This window comes from Puma concolor, chromosome C1 (genome assembly GCF_028749965.1).
Source record: "Puma concolor isolate L17-30 chromosome C1, mPumCon1.1.hap2, whole genome shotgun sequence".
NCBI lineage: Eukaryota > Metazoa > Chordata > Mammalia > Carnivora > Felidae > Puma > Puma concolor.
Window position 1 is genome coordinate 109,119,735 of NC_141674.1, and position 16,239 is coordinate 109,135,973.

Here is a 16,239-nt window from a genome sequence, read left to right on the forward strand (position 1 = left end):
GGTGTGTTCACCTCATTAGTGATCAGAGACGGGTGAATTCAAACCACAGTAAGATATGGTTCCATACCCATCAGCCTGTCAACAATGTCTGACAATGCCAGTCCTCAGAGTGGTGGGAACATTCATACACACTGTTGGAGGTCTTAAGTGGTGGAATAGCTTTGGGAAACAGTTTGGCATACCTACAACCCAGGAATGCCAAACCTGGGCACATGCCCCCTAGAGCATGAATTCACACCAGGGGTAATAATTTTGCCAAAGGGGGCAAAAACCTTAGGTATTATGATAGTTTGTGGTTTTCCAAAGAGCCACAGAACATAAAACAAACATATGGTATATTTGTAGTATTAAATTTTCATTGAGATGATTAGGAAAACCATGTATAAAAGGCTCTTTAGGGGTTAATAATGAGAAAGAGTTGAGAAACACCGTCCAAGGTGAAACTCTGAGACATGTGCCCAGGAGGTTTGTAGGTATGTTTGCAATGCCATCGTTCACACTGGCAACAACACAGAAAAGCACCCAATGTCTCCAGCAGTGCAATGGGTATGTAAAATGTGACGTATTCATAAAATGCAAGATTGTGCAGCAGTGAGACTGAATCAGTCACAGCTGCATAACCCAAAAAAAAGCTGTTGAGAAAAAAAAAAAAACTTAAAGAAAGAAAGGAAAGAAAGAAAGAAAGAAAGAAAGAAAGAAAGAAAGAAAGAAAGGTCAGTCAGTCAAAGAGAAGCTACTGGATGGTCCCATTTATGTAAGGTCAAACCATGCAAAACTTGACAGAAATAAATGCTAAATACAGCATGGGTATGATTTATAGAACTTTGAAATATTGGATAGCCCTAAAGGAAAGAGAGAAGAGAGGGGAATGCAATTGGAGTAGGGCATACAGGCGGTTGAATTCTAAGACTCTGGTGTTTTTCTTAAACAGAGTAAGTACTATGGGAGTTCATTTTATTAATTTTCTATCTATATTTAAATGTATATACTATATATTTCTTTGGAGATATATATATATATCCAAATACATATATTCATATATATATATATTTCATAATAAATTGTTAGCATTATTCTTAAAGGCCTTCTATCAGACTTGGCATGTTGGTTCAGATGGAGGGGCTCTTGAGTGCCATGCTCTGGCAGACATATGAGTTTCCTTGTTTATGGAGTTGGTGGGAATTGAATGGTGATTAACAATGATGGGGTGAAAGTCAACCAGTGCCCTCTTTCAACTAGACAACGATTTTGCAGCAAAAATGGTTTGAGAAACTAGTTCCCAGGTCTTCTCCCTCCTCTCGAAGGAGCATTTATCCTGAAAAAGGTCATCTCCTTCTCTGCCTGTCCCTCTTCCTCAGCTCCTCTTTGCCAGCTGGTGTCTCTCCTTCCAGCTATCCCTGATGGAGTTCTGGACCCGGCCATCCGTGCTGACGAGGCAGGGAGTGAGGAGGACCTGTATGAGGACCTGCACAGCTCCAGCCACCACTACAGCCACCCTGGAGGGGGTGGTGAGCAGCTGGCCATCAATGAGGTAGGGCCAGGGCTGCATGGGTGAAGGGAAGGGACTGGGACAGATGGCTTGGCTGTCAGGATGAGTCCAGCATGCTCACACAGACCTAGATGTCCACAGGCTCCGTGTTCCAAGCAGATGGCAGTGGCACCAGCATGCACACAACACCATTTGAGCCTGTGGTTCTCCCTTTAGGATGTGGTATCTGCTAGCAGAGCTAACCCAAATACAGGGCCCACCCCTCTGCCCTTATGGACCTACAGGGAACCCAGAATGGCAGGCATGACTCAGGACCTACAATCAAAGTGTACTGGTCTATCCTACCCAATTCCTGGATGCAGGAACTCTGCTTGGTGGGAGGAAGGCCAGGGCTTAGCCCCCTCCCTCCAAGAAGTTTTCAGGACAGGATTGGGGGGAGTGAGGCAAGTGAAAATTGATTTCTTTCCTGTTGACTCCTAGAGCTCAAAACTTATTATGGTTGCTATGACAACTGTGTGCAAGTTACTCTTTTTTTTTTCTCTTTCTGTTCCTACCTACGCAGAAGAAATTAGTGACAAACTTCCTCTAGGCAAAACTGGTTCCCATACCGAGGACTCCTTCTGCATTGTCCAAGGACAGAGAAATTTTGAGACCTTGACTCCTCTCTTTTTATCACTTATACTCCTGTTTTCTCCCCTTCTTCGCTTTTAATTCGGGGGTGGGGGGCATTAAACATAATGTGGTCCATAACCCACATCCATAACAACACCATGTTCTCTTCCTAGTCATGAGCTACTATCTATTAATGCTTCATCAAAACCAGAATCTGACCACCCAGGATCTTACACCTCGGAAGGGATCAATTTACAGTTTGAGTGAATGAGTGGGCTGGTGGGCTTCTCAGAAACCCTCAAGGAGTGTCCTGTCCTTATTACCTACTTACTGGACAGATGGTTACAAACTGTTGATGGTGGATGAACTCTTTCCCCAGGCCCAGCTCTGAATAAATGATTTAAAACAGTCATTGAATAATGCTTTATTCAAGATCCATTTGTTAAAGAATACATATTCAAATAAGTTAAATAAGTTGATTTTTCCAATACATAAAGCCTTTCTTTAAGTGCTTCTCATAGGTTATTTTGAATGGAAGATGTCCTAAAATATGACTTCTTAAGCAGAATTCACAGATAATGGTTTTTCTTGAAGTCTCAGGCTGCCCTCCTCAGTCTTGGGCCCCAGCCCTGGTGGAGAGCAGCATGGTGTAAGAGGGGAGAATCCGGACTTTGGGGCTTCCCACTCCTGGATGGGAGTTCCTCCCTGCCCAGTACCCTGCCTGGCGTAAAGCTCTGAGCAGCTAACCCTCTGAATTCTGGTTTACTTAACTGTAAACAAGGATAGCCATGAGCTTACATAAGGACTAACTGAAATAACATAGATAACCTGGCATATGGTGGGTTGTCCAGCAATGAGGATGATAGTGAGGAAGGAATGCTAACATAAAGCTTTTAGAGACTCTGAACAGTTGTGGGGATATTTGATTAGCCATCAGTGCTGCATTGTTAGAGGTCTTGTGTCTGCTTTTCATAGTTGTGTATCTCCTACTTGAGGGTGAAATTCTGGTCTGTCCTATCTTGCTGCTGGTAAGGAAGTGCCTTCTGGGGCCCTTGACAAGTTATTCATTCTAAAAGGTTTTGGATAAGGAAAGCCAAGAGCCAGGAGTGCTCTAAGAACCAATAGCTGCTGGCAGAGGACACCTCTATGAAGGAAATAAAGGTAATTTAGGTCATGAATTGGATATCACCTATTTTAGCTGCTTAGAGACTTTGTTTCTTGTTTGGTTCAAAGGTCTTTCTTGGTATTTGAGGTTCCTGAGTAGACGGGGAGTGATGTTGTATCTTATGTTTAAAGTGCTTGGTGCTTCAGGGTACTTGTCTTTCCTGGACATGCCCCTGTGGGGAAGGACATGTCACATCATGCAGGAGGGCAGCCAGTCAGACTGGGGAGCCCCTCTCCAGTGATGCAGCAGCGAATGCAGGTGTCAGTGTCCACCAGGCTGCTCTCCTTCATGAGACCCACCAGCACTTCTAGATCCCCTTTTCAGGGCAACATAGCATGAAGGGCAGGGCCTGGGTTTGGAGGCTGGCAGCACTGCATCTGCCCCCCCACCCTGCCACTGGACAGTGGAGGACATGTGGCCAGTCATCCAATCCTCAGGGCCTCAGTTTCCTCTGGTGGGATGGGTGTGTCACTTGAGCTGCACTGGCAGCTACAGGAGGGTCACTGTACCCAGGTGTATAAGGGACTTAGGAAAGGCAGCACCCATTTGTCAGCAGCATTGAATAGACCCACTTTATCAGAAACTGAAGAGATATAAAAGGTGATTCTGCAATAAGGCTACTTCACTTGGCCTTCCAAGAGCAGTGAAGCCCCACCATGAATGCCCTGAACACACCAGCACTCACTGCTGGTTCACATGTGTGGCAAGCTGATTTGCTAGGGTCAACATGAGTTTCATACTTAGAGATTATAGCAGCAACAGATGTCAGAGAAAAGTCCATACTAAAGAATATTTATCTTGCTCTAAAATCACATATTCACTTATATTTTTTAGACACACATATCATGTTCTAAATTGTGACACTTTCTCGTTTGTATTGACCTCAGAAGAAGACACCACATCTCAGTTTCCTAAACAGAAGGGAGTTCAAACCATCCAGTCCAAAGCGCAGTAGACATAGGGGAGAATAGTGAAGCATTTTTGTATTCTGGGTACAGAAGAAATGAGTGCATGTGCTCACAAACACATGCACATGCAGGTTTATGAATGTGATGTGTATATGTGTGTGTTGAATGCATGTGACATATTTACTGAGCATGTAATTACTGTCAAGTAATGTCCCAGGCCCTGGGATACAGAATATATAGGAATGTTGAGGGTGGGGATAGGCAGTGCATGTCTGTGCGCTGACAAAAGTGAAAAGGGACACAATATCATATTCATTCTGTATTCTCTGCATCTCACTTGTGCCTTGCACCTCGTGATAGTCCAGACCCTGCAACATGAGTTAACTGCAGTGCCTAGAAGTGTTCCTTTTTTTTTTTTTTGAGTGTCACGCGGTCTGGTACCTTGTCCAGATGCCCATGACTGAGGCCTATGTCTGTCTGGCCAATTCCTCACCCTCTTCCCGGTCTTTCCCAGCCTTTCCCTGCCTCATGAGGCTCTGAGCATACTTTGCTGGGCTGGAGTCAGGCCTGAGGGTATCATTAGCCCAAGGATTTTTTTCTGGGGTTGAGGGCTGAAAGGAAGAGGTGTCTTCTTTTCATTTCCACCAGTCCTACACCGCCCCCACCCCCCGCCCAGTTGTGAGATGGGACCAGAGGAGGGGAGGGCATGGCTCCTGGCCTGGGGTCTTCTGATGCCCCCTCCGTTGTGCTGTGGGTGGCAGCATCTCCCCTGGGGTCCAGGTCATGGCTGCATTAACAAAGGGCGCATGTGTGGAGCCAGTCTTCCCTAGTTCTGCCCACTACCTGACTCTGGCTCTAAGGGTCTTATTGTATCCAGGTCTGCTCCAAGCACCTGATGTCCCTGCTCTAGGAGGGCATGGAGGGGGCGTGCCAAGGATAGTTCCTGGATCCTCCTGCTGAGAAGAGATAAGTGTGAACTAGAGGGCAGTCAGACATAAATCTTGTCCTCTAACCTGGGGCTTAGAGCATAATAGGAGCCCTACCAATAATTAGGCCAGCACAGCGGGTGGGAAGCAGGACTGTCCTGGCCCACAGGCCATAGGGTAACCTGAGGATAGAAGACAGTCTTGCCATCCTCAAGCTCCCAGAAACTCTTTGTGGAACACTAAGAGGACACTCAGGACACCAGGCCAGCTTATGACCTCCCCCTCCATGGAGATAGTCTGACCTTCTCTCCAGGTGTTTCTGTCTTCCCCAGTGTCCGTGAGCCTGGAGATCCATCCCAAGGCCTACCTGGCTCTGGTACCCCTTGTGGCACCAGTCCAAAGGAAGAGCCTGATACTGGTCAGTGCCCCAGATACCTTTTCATGCCCTGTTGTTGGACAACAACCTCACTTAACTCTCCATGAGATGGGGTAGCAGGAGACCCTGGGCCAGGACTGTAAGTTGTCTGGTGGCCAGCACACCCAGAGCAGTTTTCCTCATCCATCCCCAAGCCACAGTGCTGGGGGCTTATTCCTCATCTGTCCAAACACCTATGTCACCTGTCCATCTCCCTGCCAGTCCTGCCACTGGCAGTGCCTCCCTGCAACTCCCTGCTACCTCCTCCACTTACCCTCCCCTCCCTGGCTTGGAACCATCCAGTTTGAACCCCTCAAGGGCCAAGGCCTTTGCTTTCAAGCTTTTCTGGCTTTGCTTTTTTGGTCATGAAACATACACAAAAAGGACATTGTCATTGTGTTCCCTGCTATCACCCCAGTTCACCAGGATCAAAAGTCTGGGTGCCGCCTGGCAAGGCAGTGGCCAACTCTTAGGTCTTGGTCCCAGCCCAGGTTCAGAGGTTCTTCTGCCCCAAGGTGGTCAGCTACAGGGGAGACAGAGGTCTTGTTCCAGAAATGGGCCATGGCTGAAGCCCTAAAACAGGCCTCTGGGGCCAGTACAGCGTCAGGTAGAGTGCTATAGACCCACAGCCCTCAGCACTGTGCTGACCAGTGGATTCCCAGAACTGTCCTCTGTGCCTTTCTTCCTTGCTGTCCAGTGGCTCTGGAACCACAGGGGAACAATGAAACATCTGGCCTAAAGTCAGGACTTCTGAGCCACACCCTACCAAGAGGGCATGTCACACAGTCTTACAGAGGAGCCCTGGGATTTGGGGTGGCTGGGAGCCTTTGATGCCTTCTGTTACCCCATATCCTCCTGAGAAATTGAGGGAGCAAATCTTGAGCCTAGTTTTCTGAACTGAAGAGAAACAGAAAAATGACTTTCCCCTCACAACCAGACAGATGGGAACAGAACCTTCAGATCTGAGGAGGGCAGCCAGCCTCTCTAGATGTAATCCTAGCCCTCCCCTGGCACACACACAGGTACCCACATGCGCACATATATCCCGGCACCTGCTTGGGGTGTTCAGCAGGATGGTGGTGTCCACAGGTGACTCATCTGTACTCACTCACATGCATGTAGTACTAACACACAGAAACCTCAATATACAGGAAACAAAGTCACTCATGTGTGAACACCTGCCTCTGCACAAATTCCATGACTCCTTCTGACCCAGGAGGCCATAGTTTGAGCATGGAGCCTGGAAATCTCTGAGCAGGTCTTTCTGATCTGCTTTTAAGTCTCCTTGGCCAGCTTGGCTGCATCCTTCTGATCCGTCAGAGGGGCATGGTGACTGTAACAGAGCACATCTTTGTGGATGGAATGATAGACACCTGCTAAGTGTACAGCCTCTGTCAGGGAGGCAGTGGAAATTCCCCAGGAGGGAGCATAATAGGAGCTGACATAGGATACTCCTGCATAGCTGACACAGGATTTTTTTAAAAAGCTGCTGAACCACATGCAGAAGAATGAAATTGGGCCCTTAACTCACACCATACACAAAAATCAACTCAAAATGGATTAAAGACTTAAACCAAAAACCTGAAACCACAAAAGTACTAGAAGAAAATAGGGAAAAGCTTCTCAACATTGGTCTGGGCAATGTTATTTTGGATATGATGCCAAAAGCACATGTAACAAAAGCAAAAATAGATAAGTGGGATTACACCAGGCCTAAAAGCTTCTGTACATTAAAGGAAACTATCAACAGAGTGAAAAGGCAATTTTGGAATGGGAGAATGTATTTGCAAACCATATATCTGATAAAGGATTAATATCCAAAATATATAAGTAATTCATACAACCCAGTAGCAAAAACCCCAAATAATCCATTTTTAAAATGGACAGAGGACCTGAATAGACATTTCTCAAAAGAAGATATACAAAATGGCCAACAGGTATATGGACAGATGTTCACCATTGCTAATCATCAGAGACATGCAAACCAAAATCACAATGAGATATCACCTCACATCTCTTAGAGTGGCTATTATTAAAAAGACAAAGGATAAGTGTTGGTGACAGTGTGGAGAAAAGGAAACCCTTATAAACTATTGGTGGGAATGTAGATTGGTACAGCCAGTATGGAAGCTCCTCAAAAAATTTAAAATAGAATTATTATGTGATCCAGCAATCATATTTGTGGGTGTTCCAAGAAAATGGGATCAGGATCTCGAAGAGATATCTGCACTCCCGTCTTCTCTGCAGCATTATTCAGTAGCAAAGACATGGAAACAACCTAAGCATTCATTGCGTGATGATTGGACAAGCAAAATGTGGTTTATATGCCATGGAATATTATTCAGCCTTTAAAAGGGAAAGCCCACCATTTGTGACATCACGGATGAACTTGGAGGACATTATGCTAAGTGAAATAAGCCAGACACAGAAAGATGAAAAGTGTGTCATCTTATTATATGTGTAATCTAAAAGTCAAACAAACTCATAGAAGCAGAAGATAGACAGGGGATTGCCTGGAGTTGAGGGAGGGAAAAATGGGGACATGTCAGCCAAAGTATACAAAGTTTCTGTTGTGCCAGATGACTAAGTTCTGGAGATCTAATGTGCAGCATGGTGACCATAGTTAAGAAGTACTGTGTTGTATACTTGAAGTGTGTGAAGTGGTTAATCTTAGTGTTGTCACCACACACACACACACACACACACACACACACACGAGAGGTGATAGGGTAATTAGCCTGATTGTGGTGATTATTGCACAATGTATACCTATTTCAAAACATCAAATTATATCTCTTAAGTATATACAATTTTTGTCAGTTATACCTCAATAAAACGGTGGCGGGGGGGGGGGGGGAGGGGCGAGAAGGGGAGTAGCCACTGAAGAAGCCAGCTGCTTTCCCAAAGGAACAAAATGCTGCTGGGATGGGTCAGTAAGGAGAAGTCCTGAGTCAGGACCTTCCTGGAGCACCTCCATGTGGGTGATGCCTCAGTCTGTCCTGACTCCACCATCCCTGTATTCCTAGGCGCTTTTATGAGTGAGCAAATTACCTGACCTTTGCGAGATGCATTGACTCCTGAAGTGGGGGCCACGACAGCTCTTGGTATTAGGGATCAGAGCCCCTGGCCTATCCCCATGGCCCGGTGCCCCAATACTGTGAAGCCTTGAGGCACCCCCACGCACCTCCTCCCACGCCCTGCCCCGAGCGCAGCGTGGCCCTCCGCGCCCGGTCAGTGCGGGGTCCCCGATCGCCGGGAGCGCGTCTAGGTCCCCCTAGGAACTCCCCCCCCCCCGCCCCCCCCCCCCCGCCCCCCGTCAGGAGGCACCCTGGCCAGGCCGCCTCGCACGCCCGAGCCTCCTCACCCCTCCCACCCCGGCTCCCCCGCCCTTGCGGCCGGCTCGGTTGCTAGGGCTGCGGGGCCTGGAGACGCGGCGCGCACGTCGCGAGCTGAGCTGGAGAAGCCCCGGGCCCGGCGACCGCAGCGGCTCCGCCCCCCTCCGGGCGCTCCGGGCCGCCCTGCTCCCGCCGTATCGCGGCGGGATCTCCGGGCCGCACGGGGCTGGCAGGCCGGGGCCATGGCCAGAGCCCCGCAGTCCCGGCGACGCCCCGCGGCGCCCGGCAGCGCCCTGCGCGCCTTGCTGCGCTGCAACCTGCCCCCCGGCGCCCAGCGCGTGGTGGTCTTCGCCGTGCTGGCGCTCCTGGTCCTCATCAACGTCGTGCTGATATTCCTGCTGGCCTTCCGCTGACCGCCCGGGCAGGGTGCCGCGGGGGATCGCGCAGGGGTGAGTGGCGCCGCGCCGCGGAGCATCTTCCTTTTCAGCCGCGTCCTCCTCAGTGCCCGCAGTGGCCGGAGGTGCGCCGGCTGACCCCGCCTGGCCCTGGTCCCCCCCCCACCTCCTCTGCCAGCTCCATGTGCCACGGCCCGGTGTGTGCGTGCGTCCCCCGGGTGGTGCGGCCCTGCAGGTGACTCTGGGGCCTGGTGACCCTTGTGCCACGGGGTTCTTCTGCCTGTCCTTTGTGCCGTGCGCGTGTGCGTGTACCTAAAATGGCGCGTCTCTACATGTAACTGAGGATGCGGATGCAGCTGTGGACACGGCTGTCTGTGGTTGTCTGGAAAGTGTACGTGTGACTGCCGTGTGCGCGGAACTGGACATGCGTTTCTGTGTGGGTTGAAAAATGGGGAGATGAGTGGGCTCCTGTGCACGTGTCATCTGCCGTTGCTTTATCCAGGTTAGTGGTCTCGGCCAGCGTGCCGCTACTACGGGTAGAGCCCTGCCTGCATCCCTGGAACGTGGGCGCACTGAACACCCCCTCTCCCCTGCTGGGCCGCGGCCTGGAGGAGCTGAGCCATATTCCTTCCCAGACTGTCTGATTGGAATCCTCCACCGGCCTGCATGTGTGAGAGAGAGGAGGAGATAGGACAGGGTGGGCATGTGTGAGAGAGAGGAGGAGATAGGACAGGGTGGGAAGGGTGGTGAGTGGTCATCAAGAGCAGTTTTGAGGTAAAGCCTGGCTTCCTCCAGCCTGTCAAAGTCTCCAGGGCACAAGACTGGATCCTGCCCCCTCCCTCTCCCGACCTGCCCCCGGTAAACAGCCCATGTCTCAGAGCCAGCTTCTGCTCCCCACTGCCAGGCCAAGAATGAACCTGCAACCCTTGCCCCTCAGCCTACTGGACTCAAATCTGGGTTTCTGTGCAGCCGTACCTCAGACAGAGAGCTTCAGGAAGGGCCTCTGCCCAGAAACCCATCTAGTGTGGGCCCTGATGGCCTCTGGACTATCCTGGAGGTAGAATGCATGTCTGACCTCTTGGAGCTATATTTTATCTTGGTGACAGAGTGCCGCCCTTTTGTGGATCTATAGAGGAGCTTTGTGGCCCAGGGAGAGCACATGGTTACTGTGGGCATCAGTGAGGGAGACCAGGGGATTTGCTGAAGACTGTGAGTCTGTCAGGCTAACTCCTGTGCACAGCAAGGTACTAGGACAAGAAAGTGACAAATGTGACCAACCCCACCACCACCACCACCACCAAGGGCTTCTGGATAACTGGACAAGGCAGGTATTGGGGCTTGTCCATAAAGGTCAGGAACCATGGTCTCTCTGGGAAGCCTTACCTGTTTGTCCCATACCTGGAGCCCTTCCCCCCATAGCTATACAGGAAACCACTCTGTAGGATGTGCACCTCTCTGCAAGGGCTGGCAGAATAAAGCAGAAGGGGGAGTCATTGGGCCTTACAAGAGGGGCTTTTGCTCAGGGCTCACTTGAGAAAACCTGGAGTTAGGAGGAGGCACCTGGCCTGGTTAATATTAGTAGGAAACAACCTGGGAGGAGAAATGGTGGGAAGCTGGGCTGTGTGGGTATGTCTGCATTGCTTCCTCCCTGCCTGGGCTCCAGCAGTGAAGGCAGCATCCATGCTGTCCTAGAGACCTGCATGTGTATGTAGCTGGTGTGAACTGAGGGTGGAGAGCATATACCTGCAATATGGCATACTGTTCTCCAGAGATCAAAGTGTAGCATCCTGTTAGTGAGTATGTAAATGTGTGTTGGCAGGTGCATGTCAGGGTGTGTGCAGGAAGAGGGGGGTCTCGGAACACCCGCCTCTTAAGGATCAAAACTACCCAAATAGCCTATAGTCACATATTCCCTCCATCGTGATGCACACATTTGCCTGATGTCATACACACCCTCTGTCTTTATGCCCACACTCATCCATCGTCACACACACCTTCGGTCCTGATGCACATGCTTACCTGTGATCACTGTCCCTGAAAGAGGACATTCACCTGCAGCCCACATTCTCATTGGCTCACCCACACCACCCTTGAGTACTCTGTTTCTTCCTCGTCTTCAGGCAAGATTTTTCAAGGCCAGGAGTGGTAGCCTGCTTGTGTGGAGTGTGCCAGCTATGGGCTGCCCAGTCTAGTGCCTGCTCCCTAGGTACAGCAGGCTGGCTCCTTTCATGATGCCTTGCTGAGTCCTCTGGTCTCATCTTGTCATATTGCAGCCAGGAGGTCTTGATCCTGGGGGCCAGGCCTTCTTGCAGAAGAGGACATACCTGTAGTATGTCTTTTTAGCTGGGATGATTGCAATGGTCCCTTGAGGAGGCATGCAACCCCCCAGAAATAACCCAGTGCTTGGTGCCTGTGGTCTCTGGTGGGCCTTGGGCATCTGCAGCCCCTGAATGGCTGTTGCGTGAGAGTAAATGTGCATATAATCATTCTGAGGAATGATTTCATCAGGGTTTGGAGTAGGTTCCATTCCCAGAATACATAAACTGAAGGTTTCTGAATGTGCTTGCTCAGGCCCTACCCTAGGGAAGGTTCCAGCCTGAGTGGGCTCTGGTACCAGGTGGCCTGCCCTACCCTTCACTCTGCCCATTCAGGGTTTGGGGGAAACATTTTAGCTACTGGAACTCTTAGGTGAAGACCCAGCTAGTCTTGCTGCAGCCCTGCTCTGGTTCCCATTTCAATCTGAAGAACACACACTGCCCTGGGAGCACTGAGGAAAGGTCCCATTGGACCTGAAGCCAAGGGAGGATTCACACTCATGAATGGGGGCAGAGGCAAGCAGCTCAGAGGAGGAAAGAGTTGGCGCAGACGGCCTGACTGGTGATGCTCTGCGGTAGTGACTGCTTAACCAAAGAGCCAGCCCATGGCTGTGATAGAACCAACACTTGGTCCCAGCAGAAAGGGGCATAGATCTCACCTCTTGTATAGCCCCCTGTCTACCCTTCCTCTTGTCCTAAGCACTCAGAGCCATTCATTATTCATGGAGCAGAAACTGAGCCCATGTTACAGGAAAGCAGGTGTCAGCCCAACAGGAAATGGAGCTCTGAGCACAAGGGCTGCCTGGGGGCTTGGGGGGGGGGGGAGGGGGGCGGCGCGGAATTCCATCTCCTCCTGATGTGAGGTCCATGATAGGAGCATCGCTCCTGATGTGAGGTCCATGGCCATGTTGGAGTAAGGAAACACACCAAGTTATTTCAGCAGAGAGAAATTAATATAAAGAATTATGAGCCAGTTTTAAAGTACTTGACTCCATAACCCAAGTGCACAAGAACAATCCTGAGGTATCTGTTACAGAGGTAGCAGCTGCAAGGTGAACCTACCTCTCCTACAGCTAGGGAATATAGGAAAGAGGTTGGAGTAATTAAAGCTGAGGATCCTGTAGGGCTTGAGACCTAGAAGTCTAAGGATAGGTGCTGCTCAGCTAGTGCTGGTGGATGTGGCAGGGGAGGGCCAAGAGACCGGTTCTGCCAGTGTTGGAAAAACACTGCAAACCAGATCCAGCTACCGTGATGGCTGGGAACCGCTGTCCCTGGGAGGAGTGGTGCTGTTGCTTGCCAGGTGACCTCACAGGTAATGCAAGTCCACAAGAAGCCAGCAGGAGGGAGCAAGCCCTTCTCCCTCCAGCCTTGTGGTACCCTCCAACACCACATTTGGAGAACCTAACAGGGAGCAGCTGGCACAGAAGAAATGTAGCTTGCTGTGCCCAGCCCCAGCATCACAGAGCAGAGCAGAGATGGTAAATGAAGCTGAGAACAATAATTTAATCACTAGTCCAATGGGGATGGGAGGAAGGTGTGCCCTGTGCAGGAGAGTGAGCAACATGCTTGCTTCTCAGATTCTGTGGCTCACCAGTATTCTAGTGGTCAAGTTCACTTCAGGCTTCATCATGAACCCTGCCAGTCCAGACATGCCCAGGGCATAGTCCTGTTCCCTGAAGAATGGCTGGCTCAGGAGGAGCCTCCGTTCACTCCTTTGTAACATGAGTCAGGATCCCCTCTTCTCAGGGCTGCTGAGGGGTGGGGGGGGGCAGAAAACAGGAACACCCTGCCCCATGAGGAGGTCCCTGGCAGCTTTACCCCACTGATCTGCCTATCTGTGGCTCTCTTTACAGCTCATCAGTGATGGCAGTGTGGTCTGTGCTGAAGCACTCTGGGACCATGTCACCATGGATGACCAGGAACTGGGCTTCAAAGCTGGGGATGTCATCGAAGTAATGGATGCCACCAACAGAGAGTGGTGGTGGGGTCGTGTTGCTGATGGCGAGGGGTGGTTTCCAGCCAGCTTCGTGCGGGTATGGCACCAGCCTATGCTTTCTCTGGGTCCATAAGGAGCCAACTGGCTCTGCTCAGAAGTGCAGACCTGAAACTGCTCTGGGGTTAGAGGTGCTGGGCATGGACCCCCACCTACCTATGTCTGTGCTGGGACTGCAAGACTGCGGGCTGGAGATGGGAGGTGTGGGGACGGGGATGTGAAGAAGGCCAGCCACAGAATTGTGACACAACCTTCCTCCACCTGCAGACCATCACAAACTCCTGCCTGCCCCACCCCTCCCACCAGGGTGCCCTTGGTGTGCAGAAAGGAATGGGTCAGGAACGATGGTGTGTGGATTCCTCCAGGGGGAATCTGCATGTTAGAATGCCACCACCACAAACAACTCGGTGTATCAAGCATTTACTAAACACTTCAGAAAAGTTGGATAGGCATCTCAAACTTCCGCAACGCTCTGGGAGCTGGGAACAGCCACTTATACCTGAGAAAATTGAGGCTTGGACAAGTTAAGTCGTTAGCACAAAAGATCACAGGGAGGAGACCCAGAACCTACCTATGGTGGCCTTTGGTGTCCAAGGAAGGAACCCGGGTACCCTCAAAGGCCATGCAGAAGGCAGTGGGGAGTAGAGTTCTCAGACCTTGGGTTTCATTGCTTCCCCTGCCCCAGACCTCATGGATAAACGGCCCATTGTCCACCCCAAGCCTGTCCTAGTTCCAGGTCACAGAGCCAGAAAGGCCCCAATCACCCATTCACTTCTGTCACAGGCCCTAGAGGGGCTGGTGTGAGCAGGCACTGGTTTGGAAACCCCCTAAGAGTGAGCATCCACTCTGCTCCCAGCACGGAGTCCAGCACCAGCGCGGGAGGGGGAGGGGGACAGAAGGCGACAGAGAGGGAGAGGGACAGAAGCTGGCGCCTCTGGAGGGGCTGGCGAGCCTCCGGTGTTGGGGGCAGGGGGCTGCCATGCCTACCTTCCTCCCAGCCTCAGTTCACCACTGCCCCCGCGTGCGGGCCACCGGGGCTGACCCTCCGGGCACTGACTGGCCACGTGTTGCCTGCAGCTACGGGTGAACCAGGACGAGCCCGCTGACGATGACACATTGCGGGCCGGGGACGGCGGGGCCGAGGATGGAAGTGCCGAGGCACAGAGCAGCAAGGACCAGATGCGGACCAACGTCATCAACGAGATCCTCAGCACTGAGCGGGACTACATCAAGCATCTGCGGGACATCTGCGAGGTGAGGCCTGGCAGGAGGTGCGGAGGGTGGCGTGGGGGGACCAGAGAGAGACCTGACGGGCCATGGGCTGCAGGGCTACATCAGGCAGTGTCGCAAGCGTGCTGACATGTTCAGTGAGGAACAGCTGCGCACCATCTTTGGGAACATCGAGGACATCTACCGGTGCCAGAAGGCGTTCGTGAAGGCGCTAGAGCAGAGGTTCAACAGGGAGCGCCCCCACCTGAGCGAGCTGGGCGCCTGCTTCCTGGAGCACGTGAGCACGCCCTGCCCCAGCAACCTCTCTGCCCAGGGCCCATTCTCCAGGCCTCCCAGCCAGGCAGTCCCCCTCTGCCCTTCTTTGCTGGTGGTCCCCACTCCCCTGCACACACACACCCTGGCCCCCGAGCATGTAAGCCACCCTTTGCCCTTGGCTCCCATTCCTGCCTCCTCGCAGACAGAAGTGGGCCCTGCAGGCTAAAAGCCCAGGCAACTTGCTCTTCTCTTCCCAGAAGCTTCCAGGCCCCACTCCCCTAGTACCCAACCGCCTTCACCCTCCAGCGCTGTTTCAGCAATGTCTCTGCTTCTTTGGGAGGCAGACCAAGTCAGAGAAGGCTCCTTGGAGCAGGGGGCCTTAGGCATCAGCAGAAAAGGTTTTCTTGGGCTACAGGAAGTAGAAGGCAAAGCTGGGCGGGGCCACCTGCTGAGCATCCTCAGAGCTGTCATAGCAGATTCTGGGCTTCCTCACACAGTAAGAAAACTGGAATTTGTGTAATGTGTAGCACTTACTTCCACTCTAAATGCCAGTTGGATTGGTGATTTAATTGGATTTAATTGGATGGTGTGGGCTAGATGGACTCCTGGCCTTGCCTGGTAAGGAAGCACTTGTTTCTGTCTGTCTCCTGTGGCATTTATGTGGGGTTGAGCAGAGGATGCCAAGGCCAGCCCATCAAGGACAATATGGGTTCCTTCCTGGCTACTACCAGTGTATGTGGTGGTGGGGGTTGAGGGGGCTGTTGGAAGGGCCCTATTACCTGGCTCCAGTGGCAGGAGAACTGGAAGGGGAGACCTTAGATTCCCTGAGCAGGAATGGGTAGTGGGGTCAGAGCAGCTGAGTGAGTGTGGGATTTGGAGCCAGTTATGCAGCAGACAGAGTTGTGATGGGGGCTGGAAGGGAGGGATAGGCACTTTATCGACATCACCCAGTGTGACCATCACAGCAACTGGCCAGTGAGCTTACTGCTGTTACCCTCCTTTCCCACCTAAGTCCATGAAGTCCTAGTCACTAAAGACCCAGTCTTTCTCTGGGTCAGGTAGATAGAACAACAACAACAACAACAAAAAATGAAAAAAAAAAAGGCACAGTGAGTCTCATGTGCCTCATGTGTGTGTGTGTCTCAAGACACACACAAGGGGCACCTGGGTGGCTCAGTTGGTTAAACATCTGACTCTTGAT

At 51.3% G+C, this 16,239-nt stretch overlaps 2 protein-coding genes across 7 annotated transcripts in view; both read left to right on the forward strand.

Moving 5' to 3' along the window:
• ARHGEF4 (Rho guanine nucleotide exchange factor 4) overlaps positions 1–16,239 on the forward strand; it is a 285,073-nt gene that overhangs the window by 262,452 nt on the left and 6,382 nt on the right. For 2 of the 6 annotated variants that reach the window (XM_086718280.1, XM_086718284.1), the window contains 4 exons: positions 1,359–1,531; positions 13,414–13,593; positions 14,631–14,807; positions 14,881–15,060. In XM_086718280.1, coding sequence (XP_086574406.1) covers positions 1,359–1,531; positions 13,414–13,593; positions 14,631–14,807; positions 14,881–15,060 — 710 coding nt within the window. The remainder of the gene's footprint in view (positions 1–1,358; positions 1,532–13,413; positions 13,594–14,630; positions 14,808–14,880; positions 15,061–16,239) is intronic. The other 4 variants (XM_086718281.1, XM_086718285.1, XM_086718282.1 and 1 more) reach the window with 3 other exon arrangements.
• On the forward strand, positions 9,041–9,263 carry SMIM39 (small integral membrane protein 39). Its single transcript, XM_086718289.1, has one exon. The coding sequence runs from the start codon at positions 9,093–9,095 to the stop codon at positions 9,261–9,263; it is 171 nt and encodes a 56-aa protein (XP_086574415.1). The 5' UTR covers positions 9,041–9,092.

Bases quoted from the DNA above. Each gene is read 5' to 3' on its own strand.
- SMIM39 (XM_086718289.1), top strand. From the start codon at position 9,093: ATGGCCAGAGCCCCGCAGTCCCGGCGACGCCCCGCGGCGCCCGGCAGC.